This window comes from Bos grunniens, chromosome 9, assembly GCF_055505025.1.
Source record: "Bos grunniens cultivar Pamir isolate PY7600 chromosome 9, Bosgru_T2T1.0, whole genome shotgun sequence".
NCBI lineage: Eukaryota > Metazoa > Chordata > Mammalia > Artiodactyla > Bovidae > Bos > Bos grunniens.
In genome coordinates, this window is record NC_141173.1 from 23,680,158 (window position 1) to 23,706,518 (window position 26,361).

The 26,361-nt window shown below is 40.1% G+C and overlaps 1 protein-coding gene across 10 annotated transcripts in view; it reads right to left on the reverse strand.

The window, feature by feature from the left end:
- Positions 1-230: 230 nt before the first annotated feature.
- Positions 231-26,361, reverse strand: part of UBE3D (ubiquitin protein ligase E3D) — a 166,566-nt gene continuing 140,435 nt past the window's right edge. For all 10 annotated transcript variants that reach the window (XM_086316960.1, XM_086316959.1, XM_086316955.1 and 7 more), the window contains one exon: positions 231-793. In XM_086316960.1, coding sequence (XP_086173086.1) covers positions 773-793 — 21 coding nt within the window. In that variant the 3' untranslated portion in view covers positions 231-772. The remainder of the gene's footprint in view (positions 794-26,361) is intronic.

A 26,361-nucleotide genomic window follows, 5' to 3' on the forward strand; every position in this document is an offset into this window, starting at 1 on the left:
CTTCTGTGAGATGACTGGCAAGTCTCAAACCTTCTCCCTAAGATGAGGGGTGGTCCTGTGCCCTGTAGGACCCCCTCCAGCTCTGTCATTCTCAGCGGTTCCCTTACCACATGCTCCAGCACACAAGGACTCAGACAACTCTGTAACAGGATGCCAGTGAGGTATATTTCTTGATCTGCAGCGTACTTGGTAATGGTAAAGGGAATAAAGAAGAAAAGGAACACAAGCAGTTTTGCATAAATGGGAAACCCTTTAATTTGACAATCAGGCATTCAACAGACATTTATTTACTGAGCATCCCCTCTGAATAAGGTATACAGAGTTTCATATTTTCTTAAACAATTTTTTTTAAACAAATCTGAGAAGTTCTCTGCAAGTTTATGTCCTAAGATTTACAGCACCTAACATTCAATTCCACCAGTGAAGCCCCTCGCTGCCTCCACACAGGACAGATGGGTCTTCGCCAGCTCTCTCTCTCCAGGTGGTGCTGACACAGCACACATCTGAATGTTCCTCTCGGCGGGAAACAGAGATGAAAATTCTATACTTATCTCTCAACCTGCTACTATGACTTTCTTCACAGCCTCGGTGTTTCAAAGATTTAAAGTTAACTCTTCTCTTAGAGAACAGATGCGAGCAAGTAAACTCAGAACTGCAATGCCCTGTTCTCTTTCTGTAGCCGAGTTCTTGTCTCTGTAACTGCTGCCCACTGGGCTGACTGCTGGCTGCCGGTGCACCCGTGCTGAGGAGAGGAATGTGTCGACTCCCTTGGCTACATCTTCAAAAAGGCCACCTGGAAAAGGAAGAAAAACCCACAGTGCTTTCCTTATATAATGTGATGAAATGGCTGAGTACACATCAAACCTGGATCAGGTAAGTCTGGTCAGTAAGGATGCTCACTGGTCTACAAAGAAAATGACTCCTGGTTGGGCCAGACGCTGCTATTTTACAGAGGGAGCCAATTAGTCCTTCCATAAATAAACCATACAGTAATTAAAATAATTCACATGCACTTTAAAGGGAAAAAAAATTAAGTTTAAATTGACACTAACATTGTACTGCCATGAAGTAATCCAGTTCTCGTTCCCATTGGTTCAAACAGCTGCTTTGGATGTTCTGTGAACAGAGTTCCAAATCCTGAAGACTCCTGGGCAATTCCAGGTTCTTGTCATGATTGTTAATTACACTAATATCTCTTCCGGTTATGCCAATGCTTTTAACCACACTTGACTATATACATGGGCTTGTCAGCGCAAGTTATCTTAAAATTTAGTTGTTTCAAAAAATTTAATTCATATAGATACAAAATCATTTCAGACTATTTAATAAGGCCCAGATCAAATGCATCAAATTTCTCAATAGTTTTGGATAATTATGAAACAAACATAATAAAGTCAACCATAAATGCTCTGAAAGTTCTAGTTCAGGGGTGATAATAAATTGCGGAGAGTGCCAGCATCTGGAAGAGAGCAGCATGCAGTCAGAGATAAAGATGTGGAAGTTTGTCCTGGGCCATTTTTTGGGGGAAAGAGTGAGCAACAGAAGCGAAAATATTCCACTCTTGGACAGCTGGTACTTAAGTCCCCAAACGCAGTTGAAGGAGGCGTGTATTTAATGAGCCCTGTAAAGGGGAAAGGAAAAGGAAAGAGTCGTGCAAGGGCAGAAGGCATCTGCTTTTTGTCAAGTGATTCAGAAGGATGTTACTCTTCATACGATGCTGGTGAGAAAAGCCCCTGCTGCGTTTCCGTATCAACTTCCAGCTGAGTTTCTCTATCAAGTTCTGCAGTGAGAACAAAGTTGAAGGAGCAGGCAAAGAAGAGAGGTTAAGATTCCTAAACAAAATATAAACATGGGGTGGGGAGGAGACAGATAGCAGAGTAGAAGGACATGAGCTCACCTCTTCTTATGGAACATGTAAACTTGGACAACTGGTGCAAACCTCAAGGGCTTAGAGTCAAGAGTCTGTGATAATAGTTATGAAAACACTTGTGTTTCTCTCCCTGGCCTCTCAGCTGGTAACAGATATTAGAAGCCCATGAATATTCAGATGAGAAGGGGCTGCTGGAGAGAGACCAGCTGGGCCCCTTAGGGGATGATCACAGAATCCCAGGAAGAGGTTTCAGGGGTTACTGAGTCTGACTTCTGGGTCACTGTTGTCAGTATCTCTGTTGGGAGACTGCTTCTTCAACAGCAGTTCACAGGGACCTTCTCAAGAAACCAATGCCACTGCTGATACTCAGAGACACAAAGATGACAGATGAAAACCAGTTATCCCTTTTTGAATTCTGAAAGCTGCTATGTCATGGAGTATTCCAACCAGAACTACTTAGAATAACTGATGGTGACAAATGTTGTCATAAAAATGGTTAAGAACTTTTGCCCTAGAACCACACAGATCAGTGGTCCTCTACTTGGGACAATTTTGCCCACCAGGGTACATGTGGTAGTGTCTGAGGATTTTTTTTTTTTTGTCATGGCATGCAGAATCTTAGTTCTGGGACCGGAGACAGAACCCGTGCACCTTGCAGTGGAAACACGGAGTCCCAGCTGCTGGACCACGAGGGAAGTCCCTGGAGATATTTTTGGCTGGCACAATTTGGGGGATGCTAAAGGCATCTAGTGGGTAGAGAGGGAGGGATATTCCGATAATGCGCAGGACAGCTCCCCATAAGAAAGAATAATCAGCCTGAAAGCATTAACAGTGCCAGTGCTGAAAAATGCTGAAGTTTAGACTTAAATCTCTCCATGACCTTCAACAAGAAGTTCAGTTAGATGTCTCTGTGACCTTCAACAAGCTCATTAAACTCTATAACAGGACCTACCAGAAACTTGTAAAACACTTTCCTATTTTGATTCTTTTCATCCTCAGCAGTCTTATGATTTAGGTAAAGCAGGCATCTGAAACTTTTACAAGTGAAGAAACGGAAACTCAGAAAACCTAAGTGACTTGCTCAGGATACAATGGCAACCCACTCCAGTACTCTTGCCTGGGAAACCCCATGGATGGAGGAGCCTGGTAGGCTACAGTCCATGGGGTCGCTAAGAGTCGGACACGACTGGGCAACTTCCCTTTCACTTTTCAGTTTCATGCATTGGAGAAGAAAATGGCAACCCACTCCAGTATTGTTGCCTGGAGAATCCCAGGGACAGGAGCCTGGTGGGGTCGCGACCTATGGGGTCGCGCAGTCGGACATGACTGACGTGACTTAGCAGCAGCAGCAGCAGTGATGGGTTTAGGAAGAAATTTTTATTTCTAATCCATGCTTTCCCCCTTGTAAGTTTACAGATAGATGATCAAGATAAAATTGCACAGGTTGGGGGACTTTTAATCTTCATATTGTCTCATATATCAAAGAGTTACTTTCTTTTGCATGCTTGGGAACATGGGTGCAAGATGGAGAAAACTACATAAGAGGCTGCACTCATTAAAACAAATAATGCAAAATGCAGCCCCTCAGTCAAAAGAGAAAAAAAATTTAATTTGACCTACGTCTTTTTTTTTCTTGTTTGTTTTTATAGTGCCGCCTGCCAAGGACACTCTGTGTTTCTCAGGACTTAATAACAAGAAACTGCAATCATCCTTGGGAACAGGTACTGTACAATGTAGTTTAGCTTCTTTTTATTTAAAACATTTTGAGATAACATATTTCAAATGCAGATTTTGTTTTCCCTAGCTTTTATCCGTGACAGGAAAAATTGCTTTCCCTACCTGCCATTTATTTTAAGAGAGGATAATTTTATTTTGTTCCATTACACTGAGAAAAATCTCCGTATTTCATCTTTTTAGTTTTATTCCCCAAAGTAAAAAGTTTTAAAGCTTTGCAGAGTCTATGAGTACAGCTACAGCTTCAGGCTCCATTGCTGCATTTCTGGAGTATCTAGTTACAAAAGTATAAATAATGATTAGAAACAAGGGAGATAGGGCTCTTTGGAGTTTGCTGTAAGGTTTCACCCTCTTTGTTCTCTCCTCCTGAAAGTGGACACTGGGGAATGGAAAAGGGGAGGGAGAGTGAAACTGTCTAAAAATACTGTCTCTGCTTTGAGTCACCATCTAAAAACAATCTTAAGCCACCATAAGCAGGGCCAGGCTGCAGTAATAGTTGACCAAATGTTCAGTTTATAATGCTTCGGTACAATTGCGTAAATATGCTAAACACTTTTGAATGCTCTTTTTGTCTTAGTTAACAAAATTATACTATGAATTCTATTCCTCAGCATAGAGTTGGAATTTCAATCAATAGAAAGACATGCTGTCAAGGCAGCCTGCACAAGATAAAATTAACATTTAAAAAAATGCTACATAAATGCTTTGAGGTGCACAATACAAGACAGATAAAACTGTAAAATACTGAAAAATGTGAGTTTCATAGTAAAATTGAGCTTTAGAAAAGACTCTTCAGAATAAGTAGCACAGCCACACACAAACATTCCTTTTAAAGGGTACTGTAGACTTCATAAGTAAATATAAAAAACTATGCCTTAAATATATTTTTTGTTTAGGTATGGTTCATGTTCAAAGTTATGTTCTGAAATAAATGTTATGACATGGAAACAAATTTTATATTAATATTATAAAATCCAGTTTCTAGGCTCAAGCTTCATTTACAAAATAAAATATACAATGTAAATGTAAATATAAAAATAATGAAAGAAAATTACTTTTTCAATCACATTATTTTGAGTCTTAAATGACAACAGGGTACAAAATGCTTCCTAACTTGCTAATTTAGCATCAATCAGGCCTGTGTTGATGACATGTGGACTCCACTCTTGGCACTGAATAAATAATATGAGATTTTCCTCTACTGGGCTGGCAAGCTGGCTTCATTCACTCAGTTTAGTAAATGATTAAATACCATCTATACGTCTGTGACTGTCCAGTCAGAGAACACACTGAGAAGGCATTCCCTTGTGGCACTAATATGTGAGTGGGGGAGACAGTCGAGTAATGAGATGATTCTAGTAGGTTGGGATAAGTCTAGGATGGACGCCTAACACCTGAGGACACAAAAAAGACCATTCTTGGGTTATGAAAGGAAGTAAGATTTCTCAAGAAGTTATTATTCTAATTAGTTATTATTAGAGGTAGTTATTATTCTAATTAGGAAAACTTGTGTGGTAATAAAGCCTGGCATGGCACACAGTGGGATATACCTTTTTTCCCATTAAAAGAAGCTGGCTTTGCTAAATGAACTACTAGCTAATAGGAAGGATGGAATAAAGGACCAAAGATGTGAGAAGCAATACAATAAGGAAGACGATCCTATCCCTCTAAAATGACAATAAGTATGTGTACATTGAATGTAGACAGGAATACTAGACCAAGCAAACATCAGTGAAGCCTTCCAACTCAAATTCTGTAAGAGCCTTTAGAAAGTAGGAAAAAAGCAAGTAAAATCAGTGTCTTTAATGTCATTTAAACCTCTACCTTGTATTTTATTTAGGCCATGGTACACTAGGAAAACAATAGAATGAGAAAGAACAAAGATCTCTTCAAGAAAATTAGAGATATCAAGGGCAACTTTCATGTAAGAATGGACACAATAAAGGACAGAAATGGTAAGGATCTAACAGAAGCAGAAAAAAGTAAGAAGAGTGGCAAGAATACACAGAAGAACTATACAAAAAAGCTCTTAGTGACCAGGATAACCACAATGGTGTGATCACTCACCTAGAGCCAGACATCCTGGAGTATGAATTCAAGTGAGCCTTAGGAAGCATCACTATGAACTAAGCTAGTGGAAGTGATGGAATTTCAGCAGAGCTATTTCAAATCCTAAGAGATGATGCTGTTAAAGTGCTGCACTCAATATGCTAGTAAATTTGGAAAACTCAGCAGCGGCCATAGGACTGGAAAAGGTCGATTTTCATTCCAATCCCAAAGAAGGGCAATGCCAAAGAATGCTCAAACTACCACACAGTTGCACTCATTTCACATGCTAGCATGGTAATGCTCAAAATCCTTCAAGCTAGGTTTCAATAGTACATGAATGAAGAACTCCCAGATGTACCAGCTGGGTTTAGAAAGGGTAGAAGAACCAGAGATCACATTGCCGTCATCTGTTGGATCACAGAAAAAGCAAGAGAATTCCAGAAAAACACCTACTTTTCACTGACTACACTAAAGCCTTTGACTGTGTGGATCACAACAAACTGAAAAATTCTTAAAGAGATGAGAATACGAGACCATCTTACCTGCCTCCTGAGAAACCTGTATGTGGGTCAATTAAGCAATAGTTACAACTGGACAAGGAATAGCTGACTGGTTCCAAATTGGGAAAGGAGTATGACAAGGTTGTGTATCACCACCCTGTTTATTTAACTTATATGCAGAGTATATCATGTGAAATGCACAAGCTGGAATTAGGATTTCCTGGAGAAATATAAATAACCTCAGATATGCAGATGATACCACTCTTGTGGCAGAAAGTGAAGAGGAACTAAAGAGCCTCTTGATGAGGGTGAAAGAGGAAAGTGAAAAGTCTGGCTTAGAATTCAACATTCAAAAAACTAAGATCATGGCATCTGGTCCCATCACTTCATGGCAAACAGAAGGGGGAAAAGTTGAAGTAGTGACAGATTTTATTTTCTTGGGCTTCAAATCACTGTGGACAGTGCCTGCAGTCATAAAATTAAAAGATGCTTGCTCCTTGAAAGGAAAGCTATAACAAACTTAGACAGCACATTAAAAAGCAAAGACATCACTTTGCTGACAAGGTCCGTATAGTCAAAGATATGATTTTTCCAGTAGTCATGTATGGATGTGAGAGCTGAATCAGAAAGAAGGCTGAGCACTAAAGAGCTGATGCTTTTGAACTGTAGTGCAGGAAAAGACTCTTGAGAGTCCCTTGAACTTCAGGGAGATCAAATTGTCAATCCTAAACCCTGAATATTCTTTGGAAGGACTGATGCTAAAGCTGAAGTTCCAATACTTTGTCTACCTGATGCGAAGAGCCAACTCATTGGAAAAGACCCTGATGCTGGGAAAGACTGAGGACAGGAGGAGAACAGGGCGACAAAGGATGAGATGGTTAGATAGCATACCGACTCAACAAACATGAATTTGAGCAAACTCCAGGAGACTGTGAAGGACAGGGAAGCCTTGGGTACTGCAGTCACACAATTCACAAAAATTGGACATGACTTGGCAACTGAACAACAACAAGAACAACACAGTAGGAAAATTTACAGATCAATCAAAAGCTTGTGTTTTTCACCTACCAGAACCAGTAAAGCAAAGCACAGCTATGTTTTCTAGTCAAGGGCAGTGTGTGAAGTACCAGAAGACAGAGATGTGAGTGAGATAAAGAGAGGCCCTTTCCTTCCCGATGAGGCTTGACATATGGACAAATGCAGCAATTTCTGGGTCTTGAGCCTGTTTTTCAACAAAGCAAGAAATGTCTAGATGTAACCTTCCCATCACCTCTTTCACAGTAAGGGGGTTGTGGAAGCATTGCTGGTGTGGGATGGTGCTATTTTACAACAGCACTGCAGTGAACAAGCATCCGGATGCAGCTGCTGGAGCTCCCAGTTACATAAGGCAAACCCAGCAGCTTCACCCATGATAGCAAACACATGGGGCAGACATGTAGATGGCAACAGTCTTGAGGTCATACATAAAAATATATTTTCTCAAGCACAAAACACATTTGTTAAAAGGAAAAAAATCTATGATAGATACCAATATGGGTGGGTGTTAAATGTAAAATGGTAAATAGTGCTACCCCAGTAAACACACTATCACTCATAAATCAAAAAGTCCTTTGAATTTCTCATTCTTAAGGGATAGGCACAGGAGGGAACTTGGCAGAAAGGAACAGTGGTGTGCTGCAGCTCTGGACAGAAGTGGTGTTTTGAAATCACCACTGCACTGCCCTTTCGACACCATGCCTCCAATCAAACACGTTTATTCAGAAATGGAGTTACTAGAGTTCAGATATGGAACGTTTTTCTATAATATTAATCCTTAAAATTTTTAACAGCAAAACCATTTTAATAAATAGTATTTCAAGGAAGTCATGTTCATTCTAATCTATCTTAACCTTGAGAAGTGTGGGTGTTGAAGAAAATGGTGTTTTGGGGACATCAGTATAGTTAGAAATTCCAGGAGGGGACACGAAGCCACATGAGGAACAAAACAGCTTTCCACAGAAGGTAACTGGTTTCTGGCATCTATATAAATTTATGTCAGGGATAATTTAACATTCCTATTTTAGGAGTAAATATTAATTTTTCTAACAGAGATACTAGTCCCTCCTAGTCCCAAAGGAAGAACTAGCTTCGTCTAAACACATCAACCCATCGTCAAGGATGAAGGAGGGACTAGCTTGGGAGGCTATAGCTGTTGATCCTACTAGTTAGCCGTGGAAAAGCTCTATGGAAACATCACCCAGGCAATAATGAGATGCTGTAACAAGTGGTCCTGGGGCAGGACTACTTAGGTGCACGTGTACAGAATTCTGTCGAGTAAGAAGAACAGCACAAAGTGATCGCCCATACTTTTTAGGCTAAGGAAGGTCGTAGCTACCTCTCTAAAGCCTCCTAGACAATTTTATCTCATACCTGAAGAGCCTTATTTGTGCTGGTTGGTATTTAACCATAATTATTAAAACCTAGAGAAATCAGGAGTTGTTCTGCTCATGGGGATTCTTTGTTCTCATAAATTATCAATAAATATGAGTTACAGACAAAATTAGAAAACAGAAATGGATAGAAAGAGGAAAATAAAATTTTTACAACTTTATGATTTAGAGATAACTATTAGTGACGTTTTAGATATATCTTTTTAGATGTCTTTTCTGTGTGTAACTGGACATTTCTGCATATGCTGTTTTGTAGGTTTATAACCTAACGATATCGTATGTAACTCCCCATGACAGTGAATATTCTTCTATGACAGTTTAAACGGCTGCATTATGCTCCACTATATATCTGGTCACTTTAAAAAAGGGTCAAACGAATAACTCATTCTGGAAAGCAAACCTGAGGGGTCCTTTGGAGGAGGATGGGTGATGGTGTTGAGCCAGAAGGCACTTTAGCATAATCTGGCCTGGGTTCTCAGGGTGTCATCTCTGGTCCAGTCTCACTGGTATCTCCTGGAACTTGTATATCAGGCAGATTCTCCTGTTCCATTCTAGAACTGCTCAACCAGAGCCTCCAGGGGCAGACCAGCAACTGGGTCCTGCAGGTCCTCCAGGTGGTTCCACTGGGAATTCATCTAGCTTATTCAGCTGAGCAAACTTAGAGAGGGTAAGGGATGTGTTTACAGTACACAGCTTATTAGAGGAGGGACTTAAACACAGGTCTTCTAACTCCTAGTCCAGGGCCTTCATTTCTGGCCAGTGCAAAGTGAAGATGCTGATCTAGGGTATCCAGAAATCCTTTAAAAAAACATTTTTTTCCCTTATAGAAGACAGAAAGATTGTCACACAAGGGAGAAACAAATTATGTCCAGGCCAATATTCTGTTATGGGTATAGGAGATTGAGCCCAACAGCTATGAAATGAGGGTTGAGTCTATTTTGCTAGCTGCCTACAGACTGAAAAGTTCAAGTGTTAGTCACTCAGTTGTGTCTGACTCTTTACCATGCCATGGACTGTAGCCCACCAGGTTCCTCTATCCATGGGATTCTCCAGGCAAGAATACTGGAGTGGCTTGCCATTTTATTCTCTAGGGTATCTTCCTGATGCAATGATCGAATCCATGTTTCTCCCATCGCTGGCATATTCTTCACCATCTGAGCAAGACTAAAGGGGTCAAATATTTCGAATTGACCTACTGTGTAAAGCTCATCTATGAAGATTAAGTGATTTTTTTGGGGGGGAGGGGGTTGGAGGGAGGAGCTTCTGACATGCCCTGATAAAGTTCTCTTTTCTAAATCTACCTACTCAACATGGCTATCTTTAGCAAAATTATTTGGTTAGTTCAGAAAACTGTCACAAATAGGACTTCAGAATAATTTGGGAAAGAAAAAAAGAAAAATCCTCCCATACTTTGCTTGGAGTATGTCTATAAAACAGTATAGGCATTCTAGAAAACAGTTTGGCAGCATCTTTAAAAACTAAACATGTAATCACTGTATGACCCAGCAGTTCCAGTCTCAGATATTTATCCCAGAGAAATGAAAACTTTATGTTTACATAAACACTTGTATGTGAATGTTCATTGCAGCATTATTTTAATAGCCAAAACCTGGAATCAGCCCAGATGCATGGTTAATGATGGTATATCCACCATGAATACTTCCTTGGCAGCACTGACAAGCAGCAAACTATTGATACATGCCACAACTTGGAAGATTCACAAGGGAGTTATGAGCCAAGCTCAAAGGGTTGAGCTTTCCATACTGTATGGTTTCATTTATGTATCATTTTTGAAATGACAAAATTTCACAACTAGAGGACAAGGCAGTGGTTTCCAGGGGTTGGGGATGGTGGGGAGTGGAGGAAGGGTGTGACTATGAAGGAGCAACGGGAAGGATTTGGTGCCGATGGAACTGCTCAGCATCTTGACTTCGGTGGATGCACAAACATACCAAGGGATATAATTACACAGAATCTCACACATTTGCACACACAGACATACAGGAGTACAAATACAACCAGGGAGATGTGACTCAGATGGGAGGACTGTACCTTGTCAATGCCCAGTACCACAGTTCTGTAAAATGCTACCACTGGAGGAAACTGGGGAAAGTGTACAAGCCATCTTTCACTCTTTCTTACAGCTTTCAGTGACTCTGCAATTATTTCACCAAAAATGTCAGCTTAAATAATGCCACAGTACTTTGCAAATGACCTTGTCTGGCTTATTCTAATTCAGTTACCTAGAGTGTTGCTCTGAGATGCATTATTCAAAGTCTTGTTCACATTGATGTTATGGTTAATATATCACTGTGATCCCATTTTCCTTGGTGGAATGACCTGAGTAAGCTAGTGAGTTAATTTTGGAATGAGTCCTGAAGCAGATGGCCACAGTGAGACTCAACACCGCTATGTTTAACATGGGTTGGGCTGACGGTCTGGCATTAAATGCTTAGGTTACACACAATAGAACCTTAATCTTAGGTTGTATGTGAAGTACTTACTGTAAAGAGTTCACTAAGCACACTTCTTTGCTTTTGTATTGCCCTGGAGTAAATACCGAAAAAAGATTCTGGCATTTTTTTAAAGCCCAAATTGCTATACCAAATTTTCTGGACACATAAGAGGCACTTGCCAAATATTTTTTGGGGGTGAATACATTAAACTAAAACTCTAATTTTAATCTTAATAGTAATAGTATCTTACAAAAGATTTGGGGAAACAGGAAAGAAGAAAAAAATATGCTCTAATACCCTAACATCACTTGGTCTATTCCCACATGGTTCTAAGATGAATTGTTCTCATAGTGATTGCGCTGTGCACGCATGCTCAGTTGCTAGTTGTGTGTGACTCCACAATCTCATGGACTGTAGCCCACCAGGCTCCTCTGTCCAAGAGATTTTACAGGCAAGAATACTGGATTGCATTGCCATTTCCTCCTCCAGGGAATCTTCCCCACCCAAGGATCGAACCTGTGTCTCCTACACTGGCAAGCAGGTTTACCACTGAGTCACCTGTGAATTCCCTCATGTTGATTATCAGTGTGCATATTTTTTACATCATAAACATTTTTAGGTGCTGCTCAATGAATCTTTCTTTTAATAGCTGCAGAAGTCTATCATAACTTAATCTTTTACAAACTTAAGTTTTTCCCAGGTTTGTCAAGATCAAAAGTAATGATGAAATAATCACTATCATGTTTATAAGTTTTTTTCAACACTTCAGAATATTTCCTCAGAATAGAGTCCCAGAAATGGGATTATTAGATTGAAAGGTATGAATATAATTTGATGCATATTTTTTTCAATGAGCTGTACCAACTGGTAATGCCACCAGCATCTGACTTTTTTAATTTTTTTAAATTAGTGCTAATTTTGGAGAAGGAAATGGCAACCCACTCCAGTATTCTTGCCTGGAGAATTCCAGGGACAGAGGAGCCTGGTGGGCTGCCGGCTGTGGGTCGCACAGAGTCGGACACGACTGATGAAACTTAGCAGTAGCAGTGCTAATTTAGTAAAAGGAAAGGACATCTCAGTGCTTTTTGAATTTTATTTAACTGCTATGAGTTTAAACATTTCCCCAGATGCTTAATAATTGTTTTTCTTGTAAACTGATTAATTATGAGTTCATGTCCTTTTTTTTTAATCTACCAACAGGGGGGTTAATTTTTTCGTTTGTATAAGCCCTTTGGGGCTTCCCTGGTGGCTCAGACGGTAAAGAACCAGCCCACAATGTGGGAGACCGAGGTTCGATCCCTCGGTCAGGAAGATCCCCTGGAGAAGGGAATGGCAAACCACTCCAGTACTCTTGCCTGGAGAATTCCATGGACAGAGAAGCCTGGCAGGCTACAGCCCGTGGGGTCGCAGAGTCGGATGTGACTGAGCAACTAACACACAAGCACAAGCCCTTTAGTAAATGTTAATATGTTTTTCATGCAGTGAAGAAATTAAGTGCCAGGCATCATCTCACTAAATCTTTATAAAATCCACCTGAATTAAATTTCTAATTTAATTGTCTCTAGATCATAAATGAGGAACCAAGGTGTTCCTACTAGAGAAGATGAGTAACTTCTGCTCACTGCTACAAGCTAGTCAAAAGGCTGCGTGTGCAATCGGGCCTTTTTTTGAGCCTAGTATTCATTTCATCGTCAAAGCTCCCTTCCATCTAATTATGGTGAGAGATAACTGCTATAGTAACTTTAGTTGAAGAAAGAATCCATCATATTCCAAATTTTTAAGCCACGCTTAGTAGCACTTGAAATGATGCAGTCAGTCTTATGTTTTAAGAAGAAAGTAGATTATTTCTTTTAGGTTAGACATAAGGAGGAGAAAGAAAAAGATAGAAGGGCAAATTAAAGCCTTACTTATAAAGAGAAAATAACTCTTCAATTAGAAGAAAACCTCTGGCAAGTAAAGTGAGCCAACAGGCTAAATGAGAAATCGGCCTGAAATCTCAGAAAGGATTTTTTGTCTGAAAGTTTAGCAAACAGGATAAGTTACACTGGCATAATCAGTTCAGTTGAAAAGATTATGACTTGGAATAATCAAATAATAGTTAAGGCCAAGTAAGAAAGGGATCAAATTATGATCAGATGATGTTATCTTCTTTAGCCACTTACTACCTAGACATTACTTTGAAAATATGATATTGAAGATACACAAATCTTTAGAATGGAAAGCATGCTACCATATTCATTTTAAAATAAACACCATTTATTTTCGAAGCCTATTATTTGGAGTTGCTGGAAATAAACGAGGCTCATAAAACTGTAATTTATTTATTTTAAAGGAGGTGCATGAGGATTTTATAACTATACAAAGAAACAAAAGTGCGTGCTTGTGGAAAGGAGCACATCAAAGAAGACAGTGTTTTGAGGGTTTTTGGTTTTTTTTTTTTTTTTTTGCTTTAAACCACACAGAAAGCAAAAAGGGGTTGTTGGTGCAGTGTCTCCAAGTTAAGAACAGCTCAGGATATAAGCTCAGAAAAGGGCACATACTTATCAAGGGTTTCCAGGGTTCAAAGTGATCAACTTTTGCACCTGCCATCTAAGCTCCATGAGGAGACAGAAGAAATCAGGTAGATACGAGGAAAGTGCAGACAGGTGAAGCCTTATTATAACTATACATAAATGTTTTATGTATTTTAAATATTGCTACCAATGCATCTTCTCTGCTATTCATGAATAAATTCATGCTTCTTTAATTATTTTTAAAGGAAGAAGCACAAATGGCTGATTGTGTATATGAAATTTCCAAGGCTTACATAAGGCTTTCTCTCACTTATACTACCCTAGGACAATACTATCTACCAGTGGCAGGGAATGAAACTGCAGATGCTGCATCTGAAGAAAAAACTGCAAGCCTATAGGGTTTGCAAACAGAAGAATGTAGATGGCTTAGTTGAAAATCACCAGCTACTAGAAAAATAATTGAGCCCAGAGGCCACTGATAGGGATTATGTAAGGAAGGTGTGTAACTCCAACTCCATGGGGTTCAAACCAGCACATCCTTGGTTAGAGACATGATTCATTCCATAGAAATTCAGTTCTGAATCCAGTATTATTGACTAAGCCATGAGTCTTTAATACATGAAACCATCTGGCTGAAGTTACCAATAAATAAGCTTTTCCCCAATATATCCAACTCACAGCATTAACTATAAAGAAGCATGACTGATAATTCATCAAAGCAGTCTGGAAAGCAGTGGGAATGACTGGATGGACATAAATACAACCTATAACCACTCAACCATTAGTGTATTACAATGTGGATTGGTCCTTTCTGGCTTCTGGGTTATTGAATACCTGGGAGATGACCAATGTCTCTAACTATATTTTGTTAGGAAATATTAGAAACCTTTAAAATCAGCTAACTGCCTTAAAATGCTGGTTTCCAGAGTTCACTGAGTTCATGGTGCCAGGTTTCCACAGAAATGCATGTGCTATGAGATGGCGTCACAAAATGAATGAATAACTTGCATGCTTCAGTCAAGTCACAGCTGGCACAATTTACACCTGGGAATGCTCCCTGAGTTAGGAGAAAGAGCATAAGTGTCTTCCAAAGGCAACACAGTCAGGTTACTGAGCGTCCGTGCCTGAGTTGCTGCATCTGTAGTCTGGGGCTTCCCTCTTCCTCTGGCTGGTCAAGGACTGGATGAGACACTGTCTGTGACTGGCCCCAGGAAGACCCTCTCTTCCTCCTCCACACTGATGAGGAGAGAAGCTTATTCAGCCAAAAGCCTCGCTCCTCCTACCTATGTAGGGTCTGAACCTCATGAACTGCAAGATTAACATTAAATACCTATCGGTCCTTCACAACAAAATGTGAAAGAGTCATTTCAGGGAAGTTCTGAGATAAGACACAGAAACATAAATTTTGACCTAAGGAGAGTAAGGACTGGAAAGCCATGAGAAAGAAATGCACTATATTTTGGTGGAAAGTAGAGAAAATTTTGAAACTTTTTTATTGTTTTAGGTGTCTTTAACGCAACTAACTTGCTAAAAGGCTGTGAGCATAAACAACTATTCCAATGAGTCTGCTGTGTTCTCAGAAAGATGAGGCCTATAAACATTTTTGAAAAATGTTCTCTATTTTCCAATGGTTTAGGGGTAAAAAAGTTTTATTTGAGGAAAAAAAAAGTATATATATATGTATGTGTATATATATATATATATTTAAAATTTCCCCCAAATTTCTTTGAGGTCATCTTTCTAAGGTATGAGAAACAAACAGGAAAGGAAAGTAGGCCCAGTTGGGGGTCCTTCAGTAAGGGTTTTGAGACAAAGAATGCTGTATGAGATAAGAGTGCATGATCTCATTCCTTTTCTCAAGAACGCTTGGTTCGTAACATTAGTATGATTCCAATGAACAAATGTGGAGAGAAAAATGTTGAGGACAGGTCAGATCAGTGGATTATTATCTTTTCATTCTGACAAACTTATGAACAAAACCTGTCAACATAGGGCTCCTTGTTGTAATGTACAAAACTATTAAATCATGATGTTGTACACCTGAAACTTGTGCTTTAAGTCAATTTTACTTCAATAATAATAAGAAAAAAGACAGGGCTCCTCACACAAGTCCTAGCATCCCCCATGGTCTCCTCTCACTGTTCAGACTTCAGCCAGTGACCAATCTGCAGGGCCCTTAGCTGTTTTTTGTTTGTTTTCAATTTATGAAAGATTTCAAATATCAACATTCTCTAGTAAAGAGAATAGTATTTTGATAAATCTCCAGATGTTATCCAGAAACTAATAATTACCAATTCATGGTCATTTCATTTCATCCAAAGCTCTGCCACAGAACTCTGCTGAAGCAAATCACAAGATATATATTTTGTATATAACTCAGTATGTGTCTCTAAAAGAGGAGGATTGGTATAAAAATAAAACCACAATGCCATGATCACATCCAGAGCATTAATAATAATTCCTTAACATAGTCAAATACCCATTCGGGGACCAAGTTTCCCCAACTAGCTCATAAAATTTTTTAACAGCTGCTGTTTGTTCAAATTAGAATCCCAACATGTCTAAGTAGTGTTACAATGGTTTCATATGTTTTTTAACTTTCTTTTAAATCATAAGTTCCTCTTCTCTCCTTTTTTCTCCCTTTGATTTTTATGTTTTGAAGAAATCAGATCTTTCACCCTCTTGGTTTTCCATACACTAGAATGTGGAGAGTGTGTTTTGTGTTTTTAGTGTGATTATAAACTCAAGGATGTAAAATTCATCCAATACTATTTAATCTACTATAGTCATTATTTGTATTAATGCTCACATAGTCCCATCTGTGTCAGCGAGAACCTCTTCAACTTGGAGGCTAAGTCCTGAGGATGTGATCCCAGTCATTTACACTGTCTTTTCTTTGTTTCTTTGTTGGGCTGGTTGGTTGGTTTGCTTTCTGGTAGGACAGGACTCAGACTCGTCTTATCCCGGACATTCTCCCACAGAAAGTGGGTCCTTCAGTGAGGACTGGAATTTGGAGATAAGAACTAGAGATTGTCTTACTGCTTCTAAAGTGCTTTGGACATGTTACCTTATGTGTACACATACACACCTGCTACCCAACTCTGGTTATCACCATATTCCATTTTCAAAGTGCACTCAGATCCTATTCAGAAGCCAGGTCCTCAACCACTCAGAGATGAACCTTTCTGTCTGGTTACATAATGTAAACAGGTGAGAAAAATACATCCTTAGCAACAGAGAGAGAAACTCCAACCAAAGAAGTCTCACGAGTCCCTTCCTTTCCCATTTGAACTAAAAGGAAAAAGTTAAGCTCTGTTGCTGCTGCTGCTGCTGCTGCTGCTGCTGCTAAGTCGCTTCAGCTGTGTCCGACTCTGTGCAACCCCATAGACCCCGTAGACCAGGCTCCCCCGTCCCTGGGATTCTCCAGGCAAGAACACTGGAGTGGGTTGCCATTTCCTTGTCCAAAGCATGAAAGTGAAAAGTGAAAGTGAAGTCGCTCAGTCATGTCTGACCCTCAGCGACCCCACGGACTGCAGCCTTCCAGGCTCCTCCGTCCATGGGATTTTCCAGGCAAGAGTACTGGAGTGGGGTGCCATTGCCTTCTCTGAAGCTCTGTTACCAGAACTTAAATGGAAAAAGGAATCTTTCTAGATAGAGAACTTACTTTAAAAAAAAAAAAAAAAAAAAAACTAGGTAAAGACTTTCCTGTATAAGTAAAAGAAAAATACTTCCTGAAAAAGGCTCACCAAGAAACCCCTTGGGCATGGAATGATAGAGGTGACTCTGCCTTGCGTGGGACAGGTCCCTGCATTAATTTGTTTGTCACAGCTGTGGAAGGATGAGGTTGAGACAGTTGTTGCAAAGGTTGTGGGTACTGGAAGTCTATCCCAAAGAAAATAAAAGTAGTTTTGTCTACTTGTTTGGCTAATTCGGAGGAGTATTTCTGACATCACTAAAGGAAAATACCCTATAACTTCACAGTATCTTTGGAAAAGAGAAGAAAACAAGAAATGGAAGGGCATGTTTCATGGTAATTTTGATAATTTAGAGCAACCTTATTCAGATGTAAAACCTTTCCCAGCTACTGAGGAGCAGCAGCAGGTTCTTGTAAAACCTGAACGTATTATCAGGAGTGGAGTCTGGTTGTAACAGGGACTCCTCCAAATCAAACCATAAAAAGTCTTACTTCACAAAAGCATTTAAGTAACCAAAAATGAAAAGGTGCTCAGTATCACTGGTCATCAGGGAGATGCAAATAAAAATCCTAACGAAATGCCCAACAGAAGAGCTAAAATGAAAACAACTGAACCATAAATAAAACATAAAGACAACTTCAGAATGGGAGAAAATATCTACAAATGAAGTAACTGACAAGGGATTAATCTCCAAAATATACAAATAGCTCATGCAGTTCAATATTAAAAGAACAACCCAATCAAAAATATGGGCAAGGGATCTAAATAGACATTTTTCCAAAGAAGACATACAGATGGCCAAAAAGCACATGAAAAGATGCTCAATATCACTACTTATTAGAGAAATGTAAACCACAATTACAATGACCTCACATTGGTCAGAATGGCCATTATAAAAAAATCTACAAATATGCTGGAGAGGGTGGGAAATGTTGGCGGAAATGTAAATTGGTGCGGCTACTATGGAGAACCGTTTGGAGGTGCCTTAGAAAACTAAAAGCAGAACTGCCGTGTGTGTGCATGCTAACTCGCTTCAGTCGTGTCTGACTCTGTGTGACCCTATGGACTGTAGCCCACCAGGTTCCCCTCTACATGGGCTTCTCCAGGTAAGAATACTGGAGTGGGTTGTCATACCCTTCTCCAGGGGATCTCCCTGACCCAGGGGTCGAACCCACATCTCTTACATCTCCAGCATTGGCAGATGGGTTCTTTACCACTAATGCTACCTGGAACTACATGACCCAGCAATTCCACTCCTGGGCATATACCCGGAGAAAACCACCATTTGAAAAGATACATGCCCCCCCAGTATTCACTGCAGCATTATTTACAATAACCAGGACATGGAAGCAACCTAAAAAATGTCCATCAATAGAAGAACAGATAAAGAAGATGTGTAACATATATATACAATGGAATACTTCTCAGCGGGGTTCAGGATTGTGAACACGTGTACACCCGTGGTGGATTCATGTTGATGTATGGCAAAACCAATACAATATTGTAAAGTAAAAAAAAAAAAAATACTGTTAGATAGGCTGACAAATTGGAATGCGGGTAATAGATTGGATAAAATATTGTACCAATGTTAGATTTATAAAGTGGATAACTACATCATAGTTACTTAAGAGAAGACACCTATTATTAGGAAATACACACTGAAGTACTTGGATGTAAAGAATCATCATATATACAACTTATTCTCAGTTCATTAAAATATATATATTCATACACATTAAAAAAAAGAACAAATGCCATCTGCAGCAACATGAATGGATCTAGAGATTGTCATACTGAGTGAAATAAGTTAGATAAATATCATATGATATTACTTTTATGTGGAATATTAAGAAAAAAAGGGTACAAATTAACTTATCTACAAAACAGAAGTGGAGTCACAGATGTAGAAAACAAACTTATGGTTACCAGGGGAAAAGGGAAGGGGGATAAATTAGGAGATTGAGATTGACATATATACACTACTATATATAAAATAGATAATTAATAAGGATCTACTGTGTAGCACAGGGAACTCTACTCAATATTCTGTAATAGCCTATATGGAAAAGAATCTAGAAAAAAAAGAATGTGGATGATATATGTATATGTATAATTGATTAACTCTGCTGTACACCTGAAAATAACACAACATTATAAATAACTATACTCTACTTTTTTAAAAAAGCAAACAACAACAATTGGCAACACCAATAGGCAACACATGATGATCACGTGGGTAACAATATGGAACAGCAATGCTCATACACAGTTGCTGGGAGTGTAAAATGGTATGACCACTTTGCAGCAGTGTCTGGCAATTTATTAAAAGTTAAAGATACATTTACCCTACAACCCAGAAATTCCATTCCTAGATATTTACTGAGAAAAAGGAAAACACGTCCACAAAGAGACTTTTCCAGACTAGCCATAGCAACTTTATCAAAACAGCCCCTAACTAGAAACAACCCAAGTGTCCATCAAGAACAGAATGTACTAACAAAACGTGGTTTATTCATACAATGGACCACTATTCCAAAATAAGAAATGAGTGAACCACTGATAAACACAATAATGTGAATAATTGCAAACACATTATGTTAAGTGAAAGAGACTAGACACCCCCCCCCAAAATAGTATACACTGTATAATTTAATTTACAAAGTCCAAATATAGGCAAGATGAATCTGTGATGATAGAAATGAGAGACAGTGGTTTCAGGGGAGGGAGGATTAATGAAAAGGCCTGAAGGGAACTTTTTGGAGGAATGGATATGATTTCTATCTTCTTTTTGGGTGGTAGTTAAATGGGTGTTTGTACATCAGTGGTTCTCAACCAGGGGCAGTTTTGGTGCCCCGGGAACATGTGATAATGGCAGGAGACACTTTGATTGTCATCCCCCAGAAGGGGATGGTATTGGCATCTAGTGACAAGAGGTCATGGATTAATAGGCCAGCTCCCTATTCCAAAATGTCAACAGTGCCAAGGCTGAGAAACCTAGTGTACACACAGTGGTCAAAACTCAAACGTAACAACGATTATAAAATTTGAACATCTTACTGAATGTTCATTATTACCAAAAGAAACAAAAAAGAACTCAATAATCTCTCTCCTTACCCCAAAGTATAACTAAAGGGCAAGATCAGGGGGAAATTTTTCATATTTCAATTCTATGAGTTAAACTGTTCAATAAACACATTTCATATCCAAATCATGCTCAGTTAATGTTGACTGACATTTTAAAATCTTGGGGGAAGTTCCAGTTGTACATGTAAGGTGCTTGGAAGTCACTACTCCACCCTAATGAGTAAAAAGGTGAACAGAATTAAAAATTAGCAACTTTTCTTCTATCCATAAGCAAGAAGAGGAAACAGGGCAAACTGAGGCTGGAGAGACAGGGCAATGCAGGGAGTCACGGCTTACTGGAGGAGAGGTTCACTAGAGGGAACCAGAGCTGGGGTAGGAAACCTGTGCCACAGTTGAGGAACAGTTGGAGGCTGAGTGTGGAAAAGTCTCAGAGTTAAGGACTGTGGAAGGATCCAGTCATAATGATTCCTATAGGTTTATGAGATTTACCTCCTGAGGCTCCACCCATGTTCTCACAGTAAAAATGGGAGAAAAATCCCTTTGAACCTCCAGAGAGGAGAGGGGAATAGTAACCATTCAGAAAAACACCAGAACACTCTATTCTTAACAAGGTCTGCACTCACGGAAGCTAAGGGCAAAGGAGAAAAGGAAAGATAAAACCATCTGAATGCAGAGCTCCAAAGAATAGCAAGCCTTCCTCAGTGATCAATGCAAAGAAATAGAGGAAAATAACAGAATGGGAAAGACTAGAGATCTCTTCAAGAAAATTAGAGATACCAAGGGAACATTTCATGCAACGACAGGCACAATAAAGGACAGAAGCAGTATGAACCTAACAGAAGCCGAAAATATTAAGAAGAGGTGGCAAGAATACACAGAACTGTACAAAAAATCTTCATGATCCAGATAACCATGATGGTGTTATCATTCACCTAGAGCCAGACATCCTGGAGCACGAAGTCAAGTGGGCCTTAGGAAGCATTACTATAAACAAAGCTAGTGGAGGTGATCGAATTCCAGCTGAACTATTTCAAGTACTAAAAGATGATGCTGTTAAAGTGCTGCACTCAATATGCCAGCAAATTTGGAAAACTCAGCAGTGGCCACAGGACTGGAAAAGGTCAGTTTTCATTCCAATCCCAAAGAAAGCCAATGCCAAAGAATGTTCAAACTATCGCACAACTGTACTCATCTCACACACTAGCAAAGTAATGCTCAAAATTCTCCAAGCTAGTCTTCGACATTACATGAACTGAGAACTTCCAGATGTTCAAGCTGGATTTAGAAAAGGCAGAGGAACCAGAGATCAAATTGCCAACATCCACTGGATCATCGAAAAAGCAAGAGAGTTCCAGAAAAACATCTATTTCTGCTTTATTGACTATGCCAAAGCCTTTGACTGTGTGGATCACAACAAACTGTGGAAAATTCTTCAAGAGATGGGAATACCTGACCACCTTACCTGCCTATTAAGAAACCTGTATGCAGGTCAAGAAGCAACAGAACCAGATGTGGAACAACAGACTAGTTCCAAATTGGGAAAGGAGTACGTTAAGGCTGTATATTGTCACCATGCTTATTTAACTAATATGCAGAGTACATCATGCACAATGCTGTGCTGGATGAAGCATAAGCTGGAATCAAGATTGCCAGGAGAAATATCAATAACCTCAGATATGCAGAGGACATCACCCTTATGGCAGAAAGCAAAGAGGAACTGAAAAGCCTCTTGATGAAAGTGAAAGAGGAGAGTGAAAAAGCTGGCTTAAAACCCAACATTTGAAAAACTAAAATCATGGCATCCAGTCCCATCACTTCCTGGCAAATAGATGTGGAAACAATGGAAACAGTGAGAGACTTTATTTTGGGGGGCTCCAAAATCATCGCAGATGGTGACTGCAGCCATGAAATTAAAGGACACTTGCTCCTTGGAAGGAAAGTTATGATCCATCTAGACAGCATATTAAAAAGCAGAGACATTACTTTGCCAACAAAGGTCCGTCTAGTCAAAGCTATGGTTTTTCCAGTAGTCATGTATGGATATGAGAGTTGGACTATAAAGAAAGCTGAGTGCCGAAGAATTGATGCTTTTGAACTGTGGTGTTGAAGAAGATTCTTGAGAGTCCCTTGGATTGCAAGGAGATCAAACCAGTCAATCCTAAAGGAAATCAGTCCTGAACATTCACTGGAAGGATGATCCTGAAGCTGAAGTTCCAGTACTTTGCTCACCTGAGGTGAAGAGCTGACTCATTGGAAAAGACCCTGATGCTGAGACATTTGAAGGCAGGAGGAGAAGGGGACGACAGAGGATGAGATGGTTGGATGTCATCACTAACTCAATGGACATGAGTTTGAGTAAATTCTGGGAGTTGGTGATGGACAGGGAGGCCTGGCGTGCTGCAGTCCATGGGGTTGCAAAGAGCTGGACACAACTAAGCAACTGAAATGAACTGAGCACTCAGGGAAAACTAGTTAACTAGAATCTAGTGAGCGTAAAAGTGTTGGTCACTCAGTCGTGTCTGATTCTTTCCATCCCCATGGACAATAGCCCACCAGGCTCTTCTGTCCATGGAATTCTCCAGGAAGAATACTGGAGTGGGTTACCATTCCCTTCTCCCGAGCATCTTCCCAGCCCAGGGATTGAACCTGAGTCTCCCGCACTGCAGGCAGATTCTTTACCATCTGAGCCATCAGGGAAGCCTGTAACTAGAATCTAACCTGCTGGGTATTTGAGCAGAACTGACCTGGGGAAAGGTAAATGACCAACTCCAGTCCAATCTAGCTGTTGTGTCTCACTGAATGGAGGGAGAGACAAATTAAAACTTGTCATAAAAACGTCCAAAAAAATAATGGGGAAAGATGGATGGGGTATCAGAAGTCATCTTTACAATTCTCCCTTCAAACATACCCTTCCATCTCCCACTTCTTCTACTGGTATAATTTAAGCCATGGGCTACTCTGCTTAAAACTTCTTGAATGAATTATATTTTGGCCTTGGGGAAATGTTGAAGCAGTCAGTGCACAGACAGACTGGGTGAAGAAGCGGTGGGGGCAGAGAGCCCGCCTGGCCCAGGAGTCTAAGCATCTGATCATCCACCCTGGACACCATGCTTTTTCCAGCCCATCACTCTGAGCTCAAGAATGTCTCATGCAAGGTAGCCAAGGGGTGGGGTGGGCTTGGAGCTGGGTGAGGACTTCCTTATGTCTCATAGGTCACAATAACAAGCTGGCAGCTGATTTCCATGGTTCTCTCTGCATCTCAGAATTTCTGGTACAAAGTAAAAAGCTGTTAAGTGGAAAGAAAAATGGATCCGGAAATGCAATGGCATGAACTAGTTTATGGTACAGGTGCTGTTAACTCTGATGTTTGCAGAAAGCAAGTTCATGACTCAGGTTACTAAAGCTGAATTTCATAAACATTTTTCCCTTGGGGGAATCTGAACTGTATACTATTAGCCTTCCTGCCAGTGAGTTTCATTGCCTAATGCTTACAGTGGCACCCAGAATACATTTTATGCCAAGCCTGGAGGCAGCCCTGAGTCAGCTTTTCCCATTACCCATACACCTAAGCCATCCGAGAGACAGATTATGCAGAGTGAAGTAAGCCAGAAGGAAAAACATAAATACAGTATACTAACGCATATATATGGAATTTAGAAAGATGGTAACAATAACCCTGTGTACGAGACAGCAAAAGAGACACTGATGTATAGAACAGTCTTATGGACTCTGTGGGAGAGGGAGAGGGTGGGAAGATTTGGGAGAATGGCATTGAAACATGTGAAATATCATGTATGAAATGAGATGCCAGTCCAGGTTCGATGCACGATACTGGATGCTTGGGGCTAGTGCACTGGGACGACCCAGAGGGATGGTATGGGGAGGGAGGAGGGAGGAGGGTTCAGGATGGGGAACACATGTATACCTGTGGCGGATTCATTTTGATATTTGGCAAAACTAATACAATTATGTAAAGTTTAAAAATAAAATAAAATTAATTAAAAAAAAAAAAAAAGAAAGAAACACCTCTGGAGGAGATGCTGCTGAGCCTCTTCAATATTCTGGCCTTCTCCCCAACCAAGAACTTCTCCCTGAGGTTTGAACTAGCTGACTTTTAACACAAGCATGCATGTCTGTTTTCTCTCCCTTTGTGCAGGAATAACTAGCTGCTTCAACTTTTGGGAGGGGCAAATGAGAACTCTCCAAGTTAGAAAAATGGCCCTCAAAAACCCACATCCCTCACAGGCTCTCAGAAGCCCGAAATTCCATGCTTGTCTCTAACCTTAGTGTTGATTCTCTGGGAGGCAAGCTCTCTGAGCAATGAAGACCATTAGCTAAGTTCTTTTGGAAATCTGACAGCCTCACACTGCACCCTGGTTCCTGTGGGCACATCTGCGGCCCAGTAGGGGAGTGAAATTGGATGCAGTCCTTCCCCCACTTCCCAACTTCACTGTTTAAACGGCACAGTTTTAGATGTGGTAGGTGGTAGGCAAGAAAAGCATTGTTACACTTTGGCCACCATCTTCAACATTGTTCATCATCCATTCAACACTTGAACTGCTGATTCCAGGGAGCTACCTTGTAGGGTGGGTTTGTAGAAAGACAAAGCACTGGTGATTTTTATTTCCCAAACCTTGCATGCAACAACAGCCCCATGGAATGTTCAACAGCCCTTGCCACAACATGCCTCTTCCTGCTGACACTTGGCATTTTTGTTTTCTCAGTAAAAAAAAAATCATTCTTATCCACCCCCACAAAAGGCAAACTTGCTTGTGGGATGGTAATGTCTTATCTAAATTTCTGTCTATCCCTTCATGGGGTCTTGCACACAGGAGGCTTTCCATAAATATTTGTTAGCTGGATTGAAAAAATGATTAAATTAACGAGTAAAACTAGAACCCAGGCTTAGTTGTTTTCTATGCAGGTATCAAAAAAAGAAAATGTTTAATAGGATGGAGGTAAAAACAGACTGGGAATTTTGTATTTTCAACTCCAGTACTCCTAATACTTCCCTCCTGCTGGGCAAAGCACCCAGGCAGAAAAGGAACTTGTTTTAGACTATACTGCTTACAGCTTTGCCCAGCACTGCTTCACAGGCCTCAAAGTTGAGACTGAGGGGCAGAGACCCTCACTGCCCTTCACAGCCCTGTGAGGAGGTAACTATGACAAAGTGGGGTCCTGGGGATTCCATGGTTATTTTGGTTTTTTAAAAAAGTTACTAGTTGGTGTAATATAAGAGTCCAAGAATAAGAATTGGGTGATAACCATTTTCATGACAAAAATGCACACTTAAAGACATGCACAATCATCAAGTGATCTAACATGCAGAAATTTAGGCGGGTGGTGACAATGACAATGTGAAGATGATCCAAATGTTATTCTGAACACCAAGGCATCATCTGGGGTCTTAACAATGACCATGAGCACAGGGAACTCTTCTCAATACCCCATTATAACCTACATGGGAAAAGAATCTGAAGAACAGATATATGTATAACTGATTCACTTTGCTTACAGCAGAAACTAACATAATATTGTAAATCAACTATACTCCAATAAACACACACACACACAAAACACAGTGACCACAGCTCAGCAAGTTTTCCAGGCTTTGCTTTCCATGCACATTTTGTGTCATCCTAGTCTAACTCAAAAGATCTAATCCCACAAGATCACCTATAATTAGAGAGTGATGATGCATTCTTAGAAGACAAATATAGACACCAGAGGTGATGCATCAGCAGTCTGAAAATAATTAATGCTTATCCTCACAAGGCCACCTACACCAAGGCACTTGGGAACAGTTCAACCATCGCCGTGTCACAGAAGGCTGGCAAAATCATTTTTCTTACCTGAAGAAGTAGGTCACAGCAAGAACATTTGGCAAAGAAAAACCAGAGTGGACATGAATGGGTTTTGTGACACAGTCTTTTCATTTCTCAGCTCGATGCAAGACAATCTCTGGGTCACTGTACTTGCTAATCATCTCCCTCCTTGGTAACAGGACCAGAATGAGGCTTGGGAATGCAGT